This window comes from Oenanthe melanoleuca, chromosome 2 (genome assembly GCF_029582105.1).
Source record: "Oenanthe melanoleuca isolate GR-GAL-2019-014 chromosome 2, OMel1.0, whole genome shotgun sequence".
NCBI classification, from domain to species: Eukaryota; Metazoa; Chordata; class Aves; order Passeriformes; family Muscicapidae; genus Oenanthe; species Oenanthe melanoleuca.
In genome coordinates, this window is record NC_079335.1 from 30776022 (window position 1) to 30795738 (window position 19717).

Below are 19717 nucleotides of genomic sequence, written 5' to 3' on the forward strand. Positions count from 1 at the left end.
CTGGTGTTGAAAAATTCTTTGATTTCAACAGAACTGTGTATTCTGTCTAAATGTGGCTTGTTAAACTTCTCTAAATGTTCCTAATTAATTTAAACGACTATAAAAGATACACAGGAAGGTTCATAATGGGCAGCTTTCAGTTCCGAAGTAGCACTGTAACAAGACAATGTTTTTATAAATGCTGTAAGAAAATACTTAGGCTAAACTCAAAACATACTCTAAACATAAAAAGGCTGCACTTGATAATTAATAATTATCAAGCTAATCACTTACAGTGATAATTTAACCAGCTCTATTGCCAACACATAATGCAACCAAGCACAACCTCCCTAATCTGTCTTCCCATTTTATTTAACATTAACAGATCCAAAAGGGTGCTATTCAGCAAAAAATACATGACCACTGAAATACCCATATTAGAATAAAAAGCAGAGAAATCCTCTAAAGTTATATAATCATTGTTGACAGCTACAAATTTAGTTAATGCATAAAGTTCTGGTTTTTCTTCCTAAATTGATAACCAAATCTACCCTTCTGTTTACTAAGCTTTCTATAATTTAACACCAAAAATTCAGATAAAACTTAAAGCCCAACAATAAAAACTTAATTAGGTTCTATATAGCAGGAATATGTGGCAATGCAGGTGCTAAGTATTTTTCCTGCAAATCACTACACATTGGTTCTGCCTTTTAAAAATACATACTATTACAGATCTATGAATTATACTTTAAGACACAATAAACCAACATTTTTAGTGTATTAAAAGATTTGAAAGGCCATTTTTGAGTAGTTTAACTTGCCTGATACTTTTATTCACATTTCTTTTTTTTTTGTTTTTGTCAGTATTGATGGCATGATGAAATGGTATGCTTTCTATTTCAAGCATAAATTTTTGAAAACATTTCTTAAAAATTGCATATAAAAAAATCTGCCTAAAGTGTTACATTCGCCAAACACAAAACCTTTTTCTCAAATAAACATTATCCTCTACAAAGCTGACGTGATTCTTCTCAAATCACTGTTGTGCATATATACACTTAGCTAAAAAGGCTAGGTTAACTCTTAAATAAAAAAAAATATTAGTGCAACAATTAGAAACTAGGCTTCAAGAAACAGTAGCTAATTTCTTTCACAAACCTCTGGATAATTTTGTCCTTTCCTTCTGAAAGTTACAAAATATACTTCCATGTCCAAACTGTCAATACTAGTTATTCATTCGTCTTGCAGTAAATAAAACAACTGCTGAATAGACCTTTTTTTTCCCCTTTGATTAACAGACTGGTGACAGTACAGCTACTTTATTACATATAACCTCTCTTTTATTTTCCTTAAAGAATTATAACGTTACTAACTCAGAGTCAGTGATGAAGTGTAAGAGAGCAGATTTGTAGTTTGAAAACAACCCCCAAATGTTCCATTAATAAAACATTTAAGTAATACCTTATAGCATTGCTAAACTTCACTTCTTCTGTTAACTGGCTTGAATTTGCCTCACAGGGCAGAACTCACCGTTGCCATTATAGAGAATCTGCATAGTTTCGAACTCCAGTGCTGTATAGGTTGGATCTAAAACTTCACTGTAGTTTGCCATTTCCATGTCCAGAATTGGTTCTGAGAGCCGCATCATTGAATGCAAAAGCAGTGGAAAAGCTCTTCAAATGTACAACCTTCCCATTCTGCTTCACAGTGATTGATAATCCAAAGTTAACTATAACTGTGTCACTTACGTGAAGCAATGGGAGGAGCTGGAAAACTGCTTCTGCATGCTGTATTTTACTTGGGTATTTTTTTTCTTTTATGATACAGTGCAACCCTTCTGATAATCTTGGAATGCTTTTTGAAATAATCTTATCAGGAGTTGCATTGGTTCCAGTTCTTGCATGAACCCAAGGACGTGCAGGAAGCTTCCTATCCCTCATGCTTTGTTGCACATTTTGTTGTCAATGTGTGGTACAATCAGTTCTAAACAAACTACTCTGGTTGTTCTATGTAGAGAATGCAAGTTCATATGCCATTTTGCTCTCTCACTTCAGAACAATAAGGAAATGTGATATGATTATGGACTATCTCAAACTCTACCCAAATCACCCACCTACATGTTTTAAAAGACAGCTGTAAAATCTCCCATTTTACAGCTGATAATGTTCTTTCCCACTGGCAATGACCTAGCTCTATAGGCATCCTTAGGCAAGGCTTCAAGTCACACAAGTCTGCAGCAAGGCCAGTTCACAAATCCCTTCCATCACACACTGTGCTGCTGCAATGGCTCCAGGAACTGTACCCTGCAGCCTCTCAGACAGTGGCTTCCTGCTCTAACCCTTCCTCATACAAGGTGTGATGGCTGCATGACATTTCCATAAACCATTCTGATGCACAGGGAGAAGGGAAATATTAGTCACCTTCTCTATCTCTGAGTAGGTCCATAGCTCATCAGTTGTAGACATGTACAAACCCAGTTAAAAACCCTCCTGTAAAGCAGCTTGTGCCAAATATATAGCTGAATGGCAGAATTTCACTTGCTAATCTGGTATTTTCAAATGTTGGATAGCAGAATTTCAAATGTTATTATTTTCAATACATTCTTTACAGAAAACTACCCTTTACACTGCTGAAAAATAGTTACATAAAGATTACATTTATAGGAAAACTACCCAGTTTATGCCTAATTAACAAGAGCTAGTAACTATATACAGCATTGAAATGCTTATTTTAATGGAAAAGTGTCTACAGTTCCTACTCAGTAAAAGTAAATGTAAAAGGGCACCATAAACCAATTCTTTGATTAAATAAATAAATAAATAAATATTTTAAAAAACAATTTATGACAGACAAGTTACCAATGAAGGAGGAAAATTTACATGAAAAGACCTAGGAAAAAAAGCCTTTTAAAATTCATCCTTCTAATATCCTTGTACCCAGGGTTACCTGAGAGTCACAAATCATCTTGTTTTCTTGTGGACATGTAGATGCAGTCTCAGGCCAGTTCTCCTGACTCCAGCAGAGCCCAGTAACATAATTATGACAACAGGATTCTTGTATAATTCACAGACCCATCCCTAAACCAAAGCATATTTACAGTTGTGTTACTGCTTGCACAAATTCTCCTCAGATTTTGGAGGGTCTCCACAGAGGCTGTCCTTTTCAACATACTGCTAATTAATTTTCCTTTAAACCATTCATCCATTATTATATTTAATGAGATGTCAAAAAACACTGCAAAAGTTACTTTTTAGAAAGAGCAACTGATATGACTACAAATACTTCCTATACACAACTGAAGACAAATAATACAAAAAAGGCAATTTTTAAAGATATTTAAAAATATGACTGAAATTTTAGAATATTTACTGCCTACAGTCATGGAAAAAATTACTCAAAAAGTATAATTTCACAGTACGGGAAGTGTACAAGGTTTCACAATTTTTAAACACAGCTAATATTTCTTTCTTTTACTTAAAGAAGTACATTAAATTAAGATTGATTAAAAGCTAGTTTTTTACAGCCAATATTGTGTAGGAAATCACTACCATTTTATCATGAGATCAAATAATTTTATATTACCTGAGGGCTCAGTTTGCAAAGTTTCTTCTGTAGCAGAATTTGTTGTATTTGCTATAACCATTTGTTGTATTTGTATTATATTTGTTATTAAACTACCTATTAGTTACATAACAAATGATTCATGGCCTTAATATGCTACTTAACATAATATAAAAAGGCTTACATGTTAACTAGAATTATCTATTGTTTGTCAGTGTATACTTTTTGATAATATGTTCTATAAATATTATCTGGCTTTTTAATACCAAAATTGTATGCTTACAAATATATCCACTGAATATTTTTATTTCAAAAAGCCAGTCCTGAAAACATTCTGGTATATAAGTAAATTTAGAATAAGAGAATGAATGGAAGATGGAAGATATCATGTATGACATGATCAAATCCTGCTATTCCCTCTGCTATTAGCAGAACTTCTTCAGTGCTGCCAAAACAGGTCCCTTAGTGACTGCTAAAGAGAGGGAATGAATTGACCCTTCATACTTCTGTCATATGAAAACTCATTTCAATTGATTTTTTAATATGGAAAAATGTATGCTATAGGAAAGACATTCTTTATACTATTTTTTCATGTTTTGCTAAGGAAACTTCTTACAGTCAAATCTTGCACTCATAAAAATGTGCTTTCTGGGGGATTTTTGGCATCATGAAGTACATCATGAACAATTAATGTATACTAAATCACTATGGTAAAATATTGATATGTTTTCTTTCAGCCTTAGGTGGATTAGAATGCAGACCTGGAATTAGAGTAGCTGAGGAAAGAAGCTAATGATGAACAGTTTTTGGTCTTATGTCAGTTCAAGCTTTATACTGTTCACTAGTGTTCAGACTCCCACACAGCAGATTTCTTTTCATATTGGACACCTGCCTGCACTGTTTTTCAAATTCTGAATGACTCTGCAGCTTGTAGTATAAAATAGTGTAAGCCAAGTCATCTACTACTGACAGCCAAGAAATATCAGCCTAAGGTAAGCAAAAGTTTTAAAACTGTGTAACTAGTCAAACTGCTAAGCACTTCTTTGAGATAAGTGAAAATGTAAATTTGAGTAAGAAATAATTTCTCAAAGTGAATTTTGCAGTAATTGTGAAGAGTAAGCTACACAATAATGGTTTTGTTCATGTGGTTTTCTTGCTTTTTTTCTTTAAATCTGATGACCTCAGGATCACATACAGAAAGCATTCCTATCTTATCTTTAAGACTATTAACTCTGTTAATTGTTCAGCTCTCCATATTAAATGTAATCATTCTTTCTGACTGGGGCATAAAATACAGCACAACCTAATAAAATCAAGGTTATTTCCATAAAAAGTCGTCCTGAAAATAAAAACAAATCTCAAACTACTACTATCACCACTGAAATAGTTTTGGTTTTCTCTTTTCTTCTTTTTTTTTTTTTTTTTTAATAAATAGCAATACATCCTTTTACCCTTCCAACTTAGTAAGAAGGTAGGTTGCCAGGAAAAAGTATTAAATCAAAGGTATTTTTTTTTCCTGTTTCCCACGTATTCTGGGTAAGAACACACCTTCACTCTATTTCCTGCTTTGCAAGTACAGTCAGTTGTGGTGGACATACTTGGAAGGATATCCTGTTTTTGTTAATAACCTGTCATATTTATCCAGAATGCTGGCAAAACACACATTTTGGATCTGTTTCCCCTCTTGATGGTTGGCACATGTAGGACAGGGTATGCATGGAGGCCATACTAAAAAACCCTAAAGAAACCCTATGAGATGAGCCAGAATGCCTCCTTACTACAGTAAACTCAAAGACCTCCAAGACAGAGAGGTTATTTGCCAAAAGCTTGTTACTACCTAGGAAGCAGTGTGAAAATTTCCACATACCCCTGGGCAATCTCATCTTTGGCTTACAAAGATACACGCCCACGTAATGCCACAGACTGAGCTTCCCTCTCCTGGAACACACCCTCAGTGCCAGGGAGAACACTGGAACACTGCTAGTCACCATCACATCAGCTCTGCTGACACCCACCCCCAGGTGCTTCATACATGGTCCATGAGTAATGACTGGGAAATGTTTGCTTGTATTCTAAAACATGAAATTATGACACGTTTGACATGGAAAGCTTTGTAACACTGTGGCATTACTTTATTTGATAGAGATTGCTGGCTTTTTATTTTTTTAAATAAATAAAAATGTTAGAGTTGGATCAGATCTAAAAAAAATGTGCACTACCAAGCTTCTTCAAAAAGAAATAGCCTTTTTGCTTAACACCTAGGTAACATGATGGAAATATAGCTACAGTCCTCTACAAATCTAAGATATTACACCAAGGCTTGTAACATTGTCATGCCCCCCTCTCCCTCCCCCACCCCCCAAAAAAGTTCAGAGCCAAACAAGGACAAAGCTGCCTTTGAGCTGGTTAATGTGTAAGGATTTTTCATAACAATTTATGAATCATGAGAATAAATATATAGCACAAAGGCTTCCACTAAGGTGACCGAAGGCATCATCTCATACTACTCAAACCCAGAACCAACTATCACCTTCAACAAGTAAATTTATGGCACTTAGACTTTTCACTTTGTCCTAAAAAAAATTTGGTTAAACAAAACACCAGAAAAGCAAAGTCAGTACCAGAACTGAGTAACAGGTTTTCACGGCACACTTATTAGGCAAGGTGGCAAGATTAGCTGCAACAAATCATGCCAGGTGAAACTGAAGTACAGATCTTTGCAGGAAATCCAGGCTAAGCTTGTTTTCATTACTCACATTTTTAGACACTTAGACCACCCCAGGCATTCTATAGAAAGGAGATTCTTGCACATATTGAATTTGCCTCTTTTTTCAGTTAAATTGGTCATTCATTATTGTTGAGTTCCACTCTAACATACAGCATATATAGCTTTCTTTTATAAATTATGTTGAGGGTTGTGTTTTTTGTTTTTTTTTTTTTTTTGGCATAACAGGGAACAGACAAATATTGTGAGGTCTGATTATCTTCATATTTATGTTTTTGGCTTAAAATATTATTTGTCTTTCAGAACAACCAGCTACAACTTCAACGGTCGTGAATAAATAAAAAAAACAAAGAACATGCTTGGTGTCTGACTTGTCAAATACTATAGAGCCACCCTACGGCACTCTTTAGAGCTCAAAATAATCCCAAAATAGTTATTAAGATGTCAGTGAGTAATGTACTTCAGAGTTTCAAAGCTGACTAAGAGATCTAGTACTCCAAATTCTTTGATGAGCAATTTACAATTTTAATCTTGCATCCACTTTGGTATTTGCCCTTTCAGTTGCTGAGGGGAAATATCATAGGAATATGAAAATATTTTGAGCCTGAAGAGTACTTGCTGCAGGATAATTTTAAGGATAATTTACACTTGCTGAAGACATAGCCTGCTTTCAGATTCTCCCTTTCTATTCCAACTATAATTCACTCCAACTTATTCTAAAAGGATAAATGATTTATTTATACACTTTATATACCACAGTGTCATTGAGGGGATACGATGCTAGGACAGCAACAGTAATATAAAGGTGTCATATGCAAAGAGATGTTGCATCCACTCTTAAGGTGAAGGTAGACAAAGCCATCTGGTTTATCTGATTTTATTTATAACTTACACATGCACACATACATCAATGAGGGACCTGGGTAACATCTCACAAAGTATAAGACACACAGCAGTTCACAAACCCTTATTTGTGTTCTCTCTTTAACAGAAGGGTGTTTTGAGGATGATTCTCATGTATTCACTCACAATTTTCACACAGCAAAATTATTAAGACAGTATATTCTTCATTTTACAGATGTCCCATGCTGCTGTTTGTCAATGGTTTAGTGAAACTCATGGTTAATCTGTGGCAGCCTTTCAGCAATTAACACCACCAGTAGGAAATATTTGGGGAAAAGCCATCTCATAGCCAAGAGGTGAAACATGGACCACTGCAATATGGGCCATCACTAAATGCCAGCAGCTAGCTGCACAGCTGCACTGAGGGAGAGCATTGTGTCAGGGTGATGGAAGACTCAAGGCCATGGTGGTGCCAGCTGAAGTAGCACGTTTCTGTGGGAGGATTTAGAAGGATGAGTAATGGTGAAGTGGAAGCTTGAAGACAGTCATTCAAAAAGGAGGCTGAGGGGTGCCCTCATTGCTCTCCACAGCTTTCTGAGGACAGGAAGTGGAGAGGGATGGAGATGGTGCTCTTCTCCTTTATGTGCAGAGATAGGCTGAATGGGGATGGTTCAAAGCTGTGCCAGAAGAGGATTAAAGCAGATATTGGGAAGAATTTTTTTTACCAGAGGGTGGTCGAACATGGAAGATTTCCAAGACAGTTGGTCCATGCCCCAAGCCTGCCAGTGTCTAAGAGGCATTTGGACAATGCTCATCAAGGTTTTAATTTGATCAGCATTGATTTGGTCAGGCAGTTGGACTAGATAGCTGTTGTAAGCCCCTTTCAACTGAAACATTCTATTCTGTTCCAATCTCACCTAGTCTGGTGTATCCTAATATTTTCTATTCTGTCAGAACACACTATGGCAGATTCAAGGGTTAGGCATAAAGACTGAGGACACTGAATAGTTATGCTTCTTTATCTGGCCATTCCAGGAGGATGTCCACAGTAGACAGTAGACTGCAAGCCATGTAGATATCAAAGGTTATGCAGATTTAAAATCTTTTTTTATGTACACATGTGTTTATACCTAAGTATGTACACACAGGAATCTATTGTCAGTGTTTTTGCAACAGCTGAATTTGCCTCTTGAATTTCTCAGTATATCTACAAAAATGAATCTGACAGGGGAAGCTCTACTTTCCACATACAGATTCTCAGTAATCCTTCACATTGTATTGTCCATGTTCAGATTCTCTTCAGGAACTAATAGCAAATTTATATTTTGCCAGTTCAATCAATTTCTGTGCTTGCTTTTTGTCCAGATTAACAGTAGATGTGCTAACCCTATCTGAGGTAAGCAGGCACTACTAGAAAATTGTACATATTTATGGGGAGGAAGGATAAAAACCAGGATACTTTTGCTTTTTACATTGCCACAGATTAGGTTTACTCTTATGTATGTGAATTACTATTAGGTAGACTTGGTACTTAATATTTCTATTTTAACTTAATATTCTTTAGTTCATTTTATTCTTGAAAACTCACTATAGTCATGAAGTGTTGACTATTTAGAGGGCTTAAGGGATTTTTGTAGCATAGAATTTTGTGGTGAGATTTGCTGAGGTACAGTTAAATGACTGGATACACTTGTTAATTATTTGCTTAAATCAGGTAACTTATTATTTTCTGCTACACACAGGAAAATTAATCAGAGAGTTGTCCTGGAGAGCAGAGTGAAATGAGAAGAAAAGAGGAAAGAGTTCAGGCATAAGATAAAACCTAACCATCATGCTACTGATAAGCAAGACTAAGCACTCCTGTGCAGTCATCCCCAGGTGATTAATAATTTCTTAATAAGCCTTCTTGGCAGGTTTTATACAAACCTGCTCATAAACAATGTTTTATATAGCTAATTAGATAAAATTAACTTACAATTTACCCACAGTTATCTTAGAAATATCATATAATAAGTTTTTTTTTCCACAGATAAACACCCTTGCCTTTGTCATACACAATAAAAGAGTTCAAAAAGAGGTTAGCCTGTATCAAGGCAAGGTTTGTTTGGTATTCTTTTTTTTTAGCCTTGCTTGGAATCTTTCTTCTCTTTGTGATCAATTAATCGTAGCAAAACTTCTAATTTCTGTATTCTATCCCCTGGTGAATGAGTTATGTATTCTACATAGCATTTCAAAACAAACTCACTACACTTCTGCCCATGCTAGTGACTATATAACTCTTGTTCCTACGTAAAAGGCTAATTAAATAACTGAATAATCAGACAGGTGCCATTCTTTTCAGTTACCCTGTCTAAAATTAAAATTTTTAACTAGAGCCTAAGCTGACTCATCACATTCCTGCAGAAAGAATGTTGTGTCAATATACTCAGTTTAACTCTTCAAAGACACTAACATGGTTATGCTTAGCTCAAGTTGTTCTCTAATTGCTATTGTTACAAAAATTAGTTAATGAGAAGTTCACAGCATATTAAAGACTAGCAGTTTAGAGTGAAACTATGACAATCGAACAAAAACTTCAAATATTCCCTGAACAAAAGAAAAGAATGAGAAAGCATAAAGGCATAGTCTCTGTTTCAACTATACTTCAGATCAGCTCTTTAAAGTATCAAAATAACTCCATTTTATGCATCAAAATAAGTTTTTAGAACATTTTTTAGCCTAGGAAGGGATGTGTGTACAGTACCCTGATTTTCATAAAACCATAGAATGATTAGGGTTGAAAAAGACCTTAAAGATCATCTAGTTCCAACTCCTCTGCCATGGGCAGGGACACCTCCCACTAGACCAGGTTGCTTAAAACTCTATCCAGCCTGACCTTGAACTCTTTCAGGGATGGGACATCCACAACTTCTCTATGGATGCCTTCTCAACCTCTTCCAGTCTCACCATCCTCACAGTAAAGAATTTCTTCCTAATATACATTCTAAACCCACTGTCTTTCGGTTTCAATCCTTTCCTGCTTGTTCTATCACTGCATGTCCTTACCAAGAAAAAAGGAAAAAAAAAAAAAATCTTTCTCCAAATTCTTGTAGGCAACCTTCAGGTACTGAAATCTACTATAAGGTCTTCCTGGAGCCTTCTCCCTAAAATTATTACATTATATTTCTTAAGAGAACAAAGTAATTATTGCTTTCACCAGACATGAACTGACAACACTATCTCCTTGAAAATTCAAACAATGGGGCTGTCTTAAGAATCAGGGAGGTGAAGGACACCTGATACCTTTATTGGCAGAGACATCTATACTCTAAGCACAGAAAATTCAGATCCCAGTGAGCACAAAGGTGAATCCTCTGGAGAAAGAGCTCAAGTCTTTTCTTTGCTGTACACATACAGATGCTCTTCAATTGACCAGTGGTTATCTCTTTAATTTTAACAGGTTAGGTGTGTTCCCACGTAGGAACAAAACATTAAATAATGTGACTTCACAGAAGTACAGACATATCTGCTCCCAACAGATTTTAAACAGTGATTTTAACAAGCTCAAAATCAGTAGAAGTCAATTTTCAAAGCTGACGATAAAAATTAGGAAATAAGTTGGGGCACATCTCTTTTAACTAATGAAGCCAGAAGACTGATTGAGCTGAGCAGGAAAAAAAAATTACTGTCATGGAAGATATGAGAGAAGTGGTCTAGTAAGGTTTTAATTAGTCTCTATCTTGAGAGGAGGTAAGAGGAAACTTTGAGAAATGGTCATAAGTGTAGTAATGCATAAAAACACAATGCAAGACAAAATCTGAAAAATTATGAGTAGCTGCAATAATGTAGGTTGATCAAGTTTACTTCCAATAGCATAGATAACAGCTGGGTCTGCATGGATTTTCTGGACCTGAACAATATCCCTTGTTTTTAATGTATTCATGTAGGAAGGCTCCATCATTTTATCTGAGAACTTTGCAATCAGTAAGATTATTTCCCCATCTGTGAGAGAGGAAAAAACTATAGTACCCTTTTAATAAACAGAGAAATGAGGCAAAGGACAACTAAAGATAGTGTTTATGACACTTGAGTCCACGTGTCTACAATACAGTTGCCTGCACACAAACCAAACATTCAATTCCCTTTGTCTATAATGATCAGAAATAGGCACATCTAAACAGATTCCTCAAACTTATTTTTAACTGGAGGTTAAAATAATGGAATCATCTCCATTTCTTCTTACCCGTTGTCTTTCTAAAGTGTGCAAACTGCAACACCTAGAGTTAGGACAGGTGAATCTACACAAAATACTCCCCAAAATCTGAGAAGAGAGCTGAAGGTGAAGCATCTGGATGGTAACCCACCTCCTACACTTTCCACTGGAGCATGCTCTCAAAACTGAAAATATATCATATAGCACAACTGCTACAGCTTATGAATACCAGGAAAAACATACTTTATATCTTAAAAAAATTGAAATATTTTTAATGTCCTAGTTCAAAAATTAATGTTTTCACCAACTTAAAATACATTTCAGAGGGTATGAACTTCAAGAAAAGAGTCAGCCAACTTCACAAAAATGGCAATATGTGAAATCATAAAATGATGCATGATACCAATTGAGGATTAACAGAATCAGATTTAAAAATCAAACTAAAAAATAAGCTAGATGAAGAACATTCCTCAGAAACAACAAAGAAAATATTAAGTTACTATATCTAAATGGGGGACAGTTGTCCTGCATGGCCTTGCCTGCACTTCTGGTTTGTGAATGGGCACCCAAAATCCTCATGACAAAAGGGCAGGACTATAACTTTCTTCAGAAGGTGCACAAAGCACACAGGTTCTTTTCCTGGCTGATACCTCCTCTGGCCTGACAACCAGAAATACCAGGGATGCAGAAGACACGGGTCACTTCCCCACCTTGCTGGGACACTGTTCAGATGCATCTCCTGGGGCCAGGACTGTGACGCACATACACAGTCACAGCTTGAAGTTAAGCTGCCTTCTCAAAGCTATGCTCTATTTTCATAAAAAGGAGAAATCACAACAGATTTGTTAAATTTATCTCCAAAGACACATAAAAGCTGTTGCACTGCAAGTTTTGGAGTCTTCTCTAAAACAATGCAGTAAAGATACACTTACTAGGATATTTTCATCTGGTTAAGGAGAAAAAGCAGCTGTGAACTGTACTTGCTACTGTTTAAATGCCCTGACAACACCTGAAGTTGATTAATCTTCTAGATAACAATGCTTTAACTAGACACGTGAGAAAATATCTAAGGTGACAGTCCACTTTTGATAAGTGAGTTTTGTTAATAAATTGGCATTTAAAACACGTACGTATTTAAATACCCCCATCTGATTTACAAGAATGGCAAAAGTAACTTCCTGTGAAAATGTAGTGCTTCAGTTTCGGAAATGAAGCAGTAGAAAAGACTGTCCTAATCAAAAATAACTATTTGTTTAGGAATCTGGAAAGCTGAGTCAGTAACAGTTGTATGCAAGGAAACAAAGAACACTTAGGTGACAGAAATGTCACTACTGGCTGTATCCAATTCATGTTCAAGTAGCTTAAACATACAATGAAAAAACATTTGAAAACTTTCAGAATCTGCACGTGAGTGGAAAAATAGGACTTATAGGATTTTCTTTTTAAAGTGATGTAAGATCTACAGTCAGCATCTAGCAGTTGTAGTGTGTGACTGCTAAATCTATCAACAACACAACAGCCAAACCAAAAAGAACAGCAGCGTTGGCTGTATGAAGTGAAAGTCCTGGTAGGTCAAATAAAGATGGCACTTCTTGCTAAAACTTGGGCTTGCCTGGGCTTTTGAGTAAGTTAAACTCTGAACATCACTAGAACTTCTTTGCTACACTTACTATTTTTTTTTTTTTTTTTTTAATACATATAATAAATCTTAGGGGTAGGAAACATCATAATATTTTCCAGTTGAAGACTCATATGACTTGTCTCATTTGATCTACATAGTGTTCTTGAGGGGAAAAAAAGAAACATAATTACTTTAGGAATCTAAAGTGTTCAGAATCATTGGATACTAAAAAATACTAAACACTAAAAAACATGAAGACAATCTCTTCTGTGACCAGTTTGATCTTACAAAAGTGAAGTCATACTTTTCATTATTTAGAAGAGAAAAACAAATACTCAAAGGTGAAATAGGATACTGGGCTCCTTGCTAATTTCCAAGACTGAAGGGAATTATAATGACTAAAGTAATATTGTAGCAGATTGTGGTACTACAATGTTTTGAAGGGAAGGAAGAAAAATAAAAGGAAAAAGAGAAATAAAAAATAAAATTAGAATGAAAATATTAATTTGAGAGTTATTTCTGAAGGGGATCTGAATGTAAAACCCAGTCAAGAAAGAAGAGATACAGGAGAGAACTAAATTACTGGGTATTTGTGTTACATCCATTAGCAAGTTTAATGAGTCCAAAAGGAAGAACTCAATCACAAACTACTACGGACATAAGGAATCTTGAATACACAGTTTTTCCCAGCTAGTCCTCTAATTCTCTCCCCAGTACAGGATTGTTCTCCAGTTGTTTATCAGTATTACAATTCACAATTAAAAATTTATTTCCTAAGAATAACAACAGCTTTCTAGCCTGCACAGGCTAAATTACTAGCATTAATAGCACTCCCTATTTTTCAGGTGTATACATAAATAAAATTACCATGATGGACTTATGACTTAGCTGTCCCAAACAGCTGTAATTAAGACACTGCCATATCTGTTAATTTAGCCAGAGTAAGAAGCCGGCCAATCACTTCTGGACTCATTTCCTACAGCCAGCAGAACTCATCTACACCTCCTGCTATCTGTCATTCATCTGACAGTGAATGGCATTTCTGCTTCCATCTACACGAGAAGTGGAGTTAAAAGCTGCCATTACAGCTGGAATTAAGGAGCACTAATGGCTTGCCAGCCATGTTCAGGGCACAAGAATGTAGATCTTACTGAAGGAGACTAAAAGGAGTTGGTCTGCCCATCTCAGGGAAGAGAAAAGTGAGAGGGAGTTTATTCTACAAATAAATCATGTGCTGTAAGCTATATAGGGGAAAAACTTATTTAAACAATAAAACAATTCTGCCATAAGAACAAAGGCATAAATTTGAGGCTGGCAAGTGGAAAGCTTCTAAATATGTCAGGGTTATGGCACTGCAAAAAACCACCTCTATTTGGGCAGAAGACGAGGAACCCAACTAGTTTAAAGACATGGAGAGAAATTTATGAAAGGTATTATATGGGTTGGTGGTGTTAGCCAAATTGGTGACTCAGGAGATCTCTTTGAGTCTTATTGTGCTGAACATTTTCATCGTGACTATTTTTTTTATAAAGTGGCCAGTGAAAAATTTCAAGTGTATTATTCTAATTAAAAATTAAAGAAATAGAAATGACAGAAAGTTAACCCCATTGTGATAAGCAATTAACAGAATTATGCTGTGATTAAGCTGATGCATAATTAACAACTGCTGTAAATGATGTTATCCATCTAATTTGGAATAGCATTATTCTTAGCCATGTTTAGCAAGTTCTGTGGTAATATGCACTTGAATGAAGTGCTCTTTACTAATGTGTTCAAATTCACAAAGCTGTTAGAATTGCAAATAAGGTATACACTAGCATCATTTCCTCTGCCCGTCATTTTCTCTTCTTTGGAATTATCCCTGACAGAAAATCAAATTGTAACAAGTCCAAAAGATGTTTGCACAAATTGAGCAAAAGTAGAGTTATTAAACATGAAAAATTTGCAAAAAAGTCATCATGATGAACCAAGTGGGACTGAATTCAAAACACATGCTGCTGCTGAGTAAAAAGGAGCAAGAATCATGGAGCTCACTGGGGGACAGAGAAAAACACTCAAGGTAGAATTCACTTAATAAGTAGAAAGGTGAAGAATATTTTTTCCAGTGATGTATATTTAAGGCCCAGAACTGAAGAATCTCTGATCATTCAAAGTGTAATGAAACCAGTAAAAAAAAAATCATCAGCTTTCAAGTATAAGGTCTTCATGGTCAATACATGTTGGAGTTGTAAAGTCCTTAATTAGCTGACTAAAGCATACCAATTTAAAAAAAGAAAGAAGTAACTAGTTGCTCACAGGTCTTCCAACTTTTCCCCAAAGAATATTGGAAAATCTGAACTGGAGAAAATAATAAGATATGATGAGGGAACAATTGCCTGATGAGGAGTATGCACAGCATTAGGTGGACAAAATAATGATACCATTCAGCAAAAATTTTTGGGGTGTGCATATCTTCCACCAACCTACCACCAGTTTCTCCAATTCCATAGGTACTTATATGGCTTTCAGAAGCACATGATCTTCACAACTGATTCATCTCTAAACAGTTGTCAGTTTCTGAGTGAGAGGCATGTTCAAATAGATCAGGCAATGATACAGTCTCTAGCAAGCAAGGAGGTTAGTGAAGCATGCAGCAAAACTTTACTTACACTCAGAAAATAAAACAGCAAAGCACAGACACTTCAGTTCTTCAGAAACAGATGAGGAAAGGCTGATTTCCTAGGCTGTGTTTTCATCCTCATTTCTAGGTAATACCTGCAGCCAATAAGAGTAAAATAAATGCTAAGCTACCTGCAATGCAAACCAACTATGATCCTAAATAAAATTCTTATTTGGATTATAAAAGTTGAGAATACAGTGCTTTCATTCAAGGTATAAAGGCATTTCTGAAGATTAAAGAAAATGCTTAAGTCATCAGACAACATTGATGCCAGATTTTCTTCCACTTTAGAGTAAAAAAGCATAGAATTTATACAGTGTCTTGAAATACTATCTGGAAGGATTACATGAAGGGAGTAGAAGACAAAATGGTTTTTAAGACTGCAGTTCTGTGACATAGAAATATATGAATAAAAGATCCCCTGCTCTTTGGATGACTAATGTTTAGGTAAACTGGGTAAACTACATAGTAAAACAGGATTTGTAGTAGAAAAGCCTGAAAGAAAAACAATTTTAATTTAACTATGTGCACAGCATTTCAAAAAGAATGAAAGCATGAAAGAAACAAAGGGACATTTTGTAGCAACCTTGAGAACTACTTTACAACTCTTGCAGCCTTGCTGACTTTTCTTGGGTGGGGTGAACTGCCCTGTTAAATGCTAAGATTTAGCTAGGCAGGCACTACCAATTCATTGCTTTATGTATATTTATTTCAGTGTTGCCTATTAATTCTATGCATTCTTATGGATGTGTAGTCTATGCATTTATGAGCAAGTCTTACATACAAACAAAATATTCACCGGTCACTCAAAGTTCTGAAAGTCAGTTTGCTTTCTGCACCCCAAATACAACTTCATGTTCTTAAGATCCAAATAAAAGCATGTAATTTTTAGCTTTTTGTATTTCAAAAATATCCGCCTGCTTCAGCAGCATTCTTTGCTTTGCCTTTTACATTACTTAAAATCTAATGGGTAATATATCCTACTTTCCCCTGGAAGAAAGTGACAACACAGAAAATCACTTCTAGACACCAGGGATGAAACTAACTTCCCTTATTTAGAAACAACAGGACTTTAGTCAAGAACAGAGATTCTTACAGTCTAAATTGTAAGTCAGCTGAGGTAATACATTCTTTATTGATTTTGTAAACTGCAGTTCATGCAAAATAGAAAGCAGTAAAATTATTAGCACATCAGTACTTTTTGTCCTCAGGAGTGATACTGTTACACCAGCATTCCAGATTGATTCTGGCATTATCATAAATTAGACTATTTTATTCAACAATTATATATATACTAAATTAATTCTTATTTGCTAATTTTCATGTATAGCCCCTGGATCAGGAATTTACCATTTGGCTAATAGTGGAGAGAAAAAAAACTCTACTTGAAATGACACAGCCTCTCCCACTGGGATCACTATAAAGGCACAGCAGGGGTACTAAAGTGAGGATGAAGCCCAGAAAAAGATCTGCTCTTGAGGTCCCTCTCTGCCTCTCTCCCTACCCTCACTCATCTATGCAAGGTAAATTAGTCTCTCCATCATCCATGATGAGAAGTTGGAATGTCTACAGGAAGCACACACTTGTCTATGTACCTCTTTTAGTTCTACATTTTCAGACCTCCCTTACACACCTAATTCTATAGTCATTAGTAGGGCAATAAAATGGCATAAAATGAGCAAAGAGCAATAAAGCAATCATATTCCAGCATGTTTATTTAGTGTGGTCCTTAATGACAGAGACCTTCGCACCCACTGAAACCTGGAGCTGCTACTAATTCTCCTCTGCCTCAGATCCATGGTTACTATTACTCTCAGACTTATGCCCAATGTTTTAAAGCCTGATACACATGAACTGTGCAAAAAAGAAAAAAAAAAACCTTCACAGAATGAAAAAATCAGTTTTAAGGGGGAAAAGAAAGCTTTTCAAACTTAGCCCAAATCTACTTGCATATGAGTCAGATACAATAAAAAATTTGCATGGGTTGTGCTAAAACATGTGAATATGTGCCTTAGCCTTTGAGTGTACTGTCCAAATTAGCTGGAAACATCAAATGGTATATTTGGTGGCTGTTATTATTAGACTGCAGACATATGCTTAGTGGTAAGAAAGGTATTTAAAATCTAACTACATATTTGTGAATCTGATGGCAAATCAGATTTCTTTCTCCCCCCAAAATACTTAATAGCCAGTCAAAATAAAGCTGTACTAGCTATAGCGTACTATGATTAGTGATTAGTTCTACAACTTTTTCTATGTCAATCTAAATTCTGTTGCATTGCCTATTCTTCTCTTGGTCTCTTCATCTTCAGACTTTTCTAGAGATATTCACTCTTTTGGTAAGCCTTTTATCAGATAGATTGGTTTTCCTGCAGATTTCAGCAGGGGTTTGTTTCTCTACAATGAGCTTTGGGTATCAGTCATCTTTCAAACTGGAATGAGATACACAAACATGGAAGCCTGGCCATAAACTAGCAACTACTCATCACTACACATATGTGATATGACCCAGGTAACATGTGATATGCTGCATTAATATTGTAAGCAAAACATACAACAGGTTGTATTTGCACAAGCAAGTGCATCCAATATATAGAAAATATATATAAATTGCCAAAATTCTACAAATAACATTATATACTTAGAAAAGTTGGTCAAAAACTACTCAGGTAAAAGTTCTCCTTTTCGTTTGAATTTTTAGGTGTCCAAACACTACCCCATTGTGCAAAAAAAGCAGCTTGCTGAAATAAAAGCACAATAAAAAAGAGCTATGTGTTGAATTATTTCAGTGAGCTTGGATCCAAAGTAAAGCACTATGATAAATCACATAATTTTGCTTAAAAGCAGGAGGAAACAAAACATGGACACATAGAGGAGAAAGAAAAAAAAAAATGAAGAAAAAATAATGGGAGTAAACCAAAACACAAAACAAAGCAGCGCCTTTCAGGATGATTGAATCTTGTTTAAACTATATTTTACTCTCTGCTACATAATTTTACACTCTTGACAAAATCAGGCAGCTGGAAGAAGGTTGGAAAAACATATGTAGCTTTTTGTCAACTTTATGCCTCCCTAAATTTAGAAGACATTTATGAATAAAGAAGCTAAAAATAAATCACAAAACAGTGTCAATAATGTGGTCTGAATTATCCAGCCATAAAAAATATGAAAACATTTTTAATATATCTTAATAGAATTTTCATAACATAAATAATAGTAGTGAGACGACTGGCAACAAAAAAGTTATTTGTAGCTGAACTTACAGAGATGACCTTTTAAAACACCCCTACACTGCCTATATATACTGTGGCTTGTTTACCTACATGTTTAAACTATTCTAAAAACTCATAGTTAAAATGTAGCCAACATGTACTTTACCTAATCTTAATAGCAATACCTGGCACTGAGGTCTAGGATAAGTAAATAAAGTCACACTAATAGTTACAATTTTAGTTTCAAAAATAAAAATCAGTACCAATTTATCTGGATACTGTAAATTAACAAAATATATAGAAAAATTAATATCTACAAATTTACATTACAGTTTTATTTTATAGATAGATAGAGAGAGGCAGAGAGAGAGAGAGAATGCTTTTGTGTATATAGGGAGTTAGGAGGTTATGCAAATGCATATATCTAAATATGCACATATTTAGATAGGGTCCTGTTTCAATGCAATCCCATTATCTTTAAGGAAATGTGCTGATAAGTTGAAAGTTGCAACATATGCATTTTATGGCAGGTTTAAATGTGGAATTTCTAAAAGAAAACTTCCAGAATTTTGTAAACATTATTTAGTCATTACAGAAAAAACATCAAAAAGACCTGACAAGAATGGTGACTACTAGGCTGTCAAAAATTTGATTAATATATATGCTTTCTGAAAAAGCATCTACAAAATAATTACAGTGAAAAATGAAAAACAAGGGATCAAGCTGGTTGTCAAAATGAAGAAAATGCTATTTAATTATGGAAAGGTGTTAATTAAAGTTATAAAGATTCTTTAAAACTTTAGCAAATGAGAAATTTTCTATCTCTAACAATAGTAACATGCAACACCAAAACAAGGTTCTCATTTACATCCATTTTTTTCCAATTCATTGCCTCTTCTCCACCCAAGAGCATTTTAGGTCCAGA

The 19717-nt window shown here is 35.1% G+C and overlaps 1 protein-coding gene across 5 annotated transcripts in view; it reads right to left on the reverse strand.

Annotated features, from left to right (window-relative positions):
- The window catches only part of HNF4G (hepatocyte nuclear factor 4 gamma), a 60581-nt gene that overhangs the window by 19899 nt on the left and 20965 nt on the right, over positions 1 to 19717 (reverse strand). For 2 of the 5 annotated variants that reach the window (XM_056484517.1, XM_056484518.1), the window contains exon 2: positions 15570 to 15675. Coding sequence is in view for 2 of the 5 variants with exons in the window: in XM_056484513.1 (XP_056340488.1) it covers positions 1510 to 1627 (118 nt within the window). In the remaining 3 variants the exon portion in view is untranslated. Of the gene's footprint in view, positions 1 to 1509; positions 1693 to 2925; positions 3057 to 3561; positions 3645 to 15569; positions 15676 to 19717 lie in introns of those variants that run through there. The other 3 variants (XM_056484519.1, XM_056484516.1, XM_056484513.1) reach the window with 3 other exon arrangements.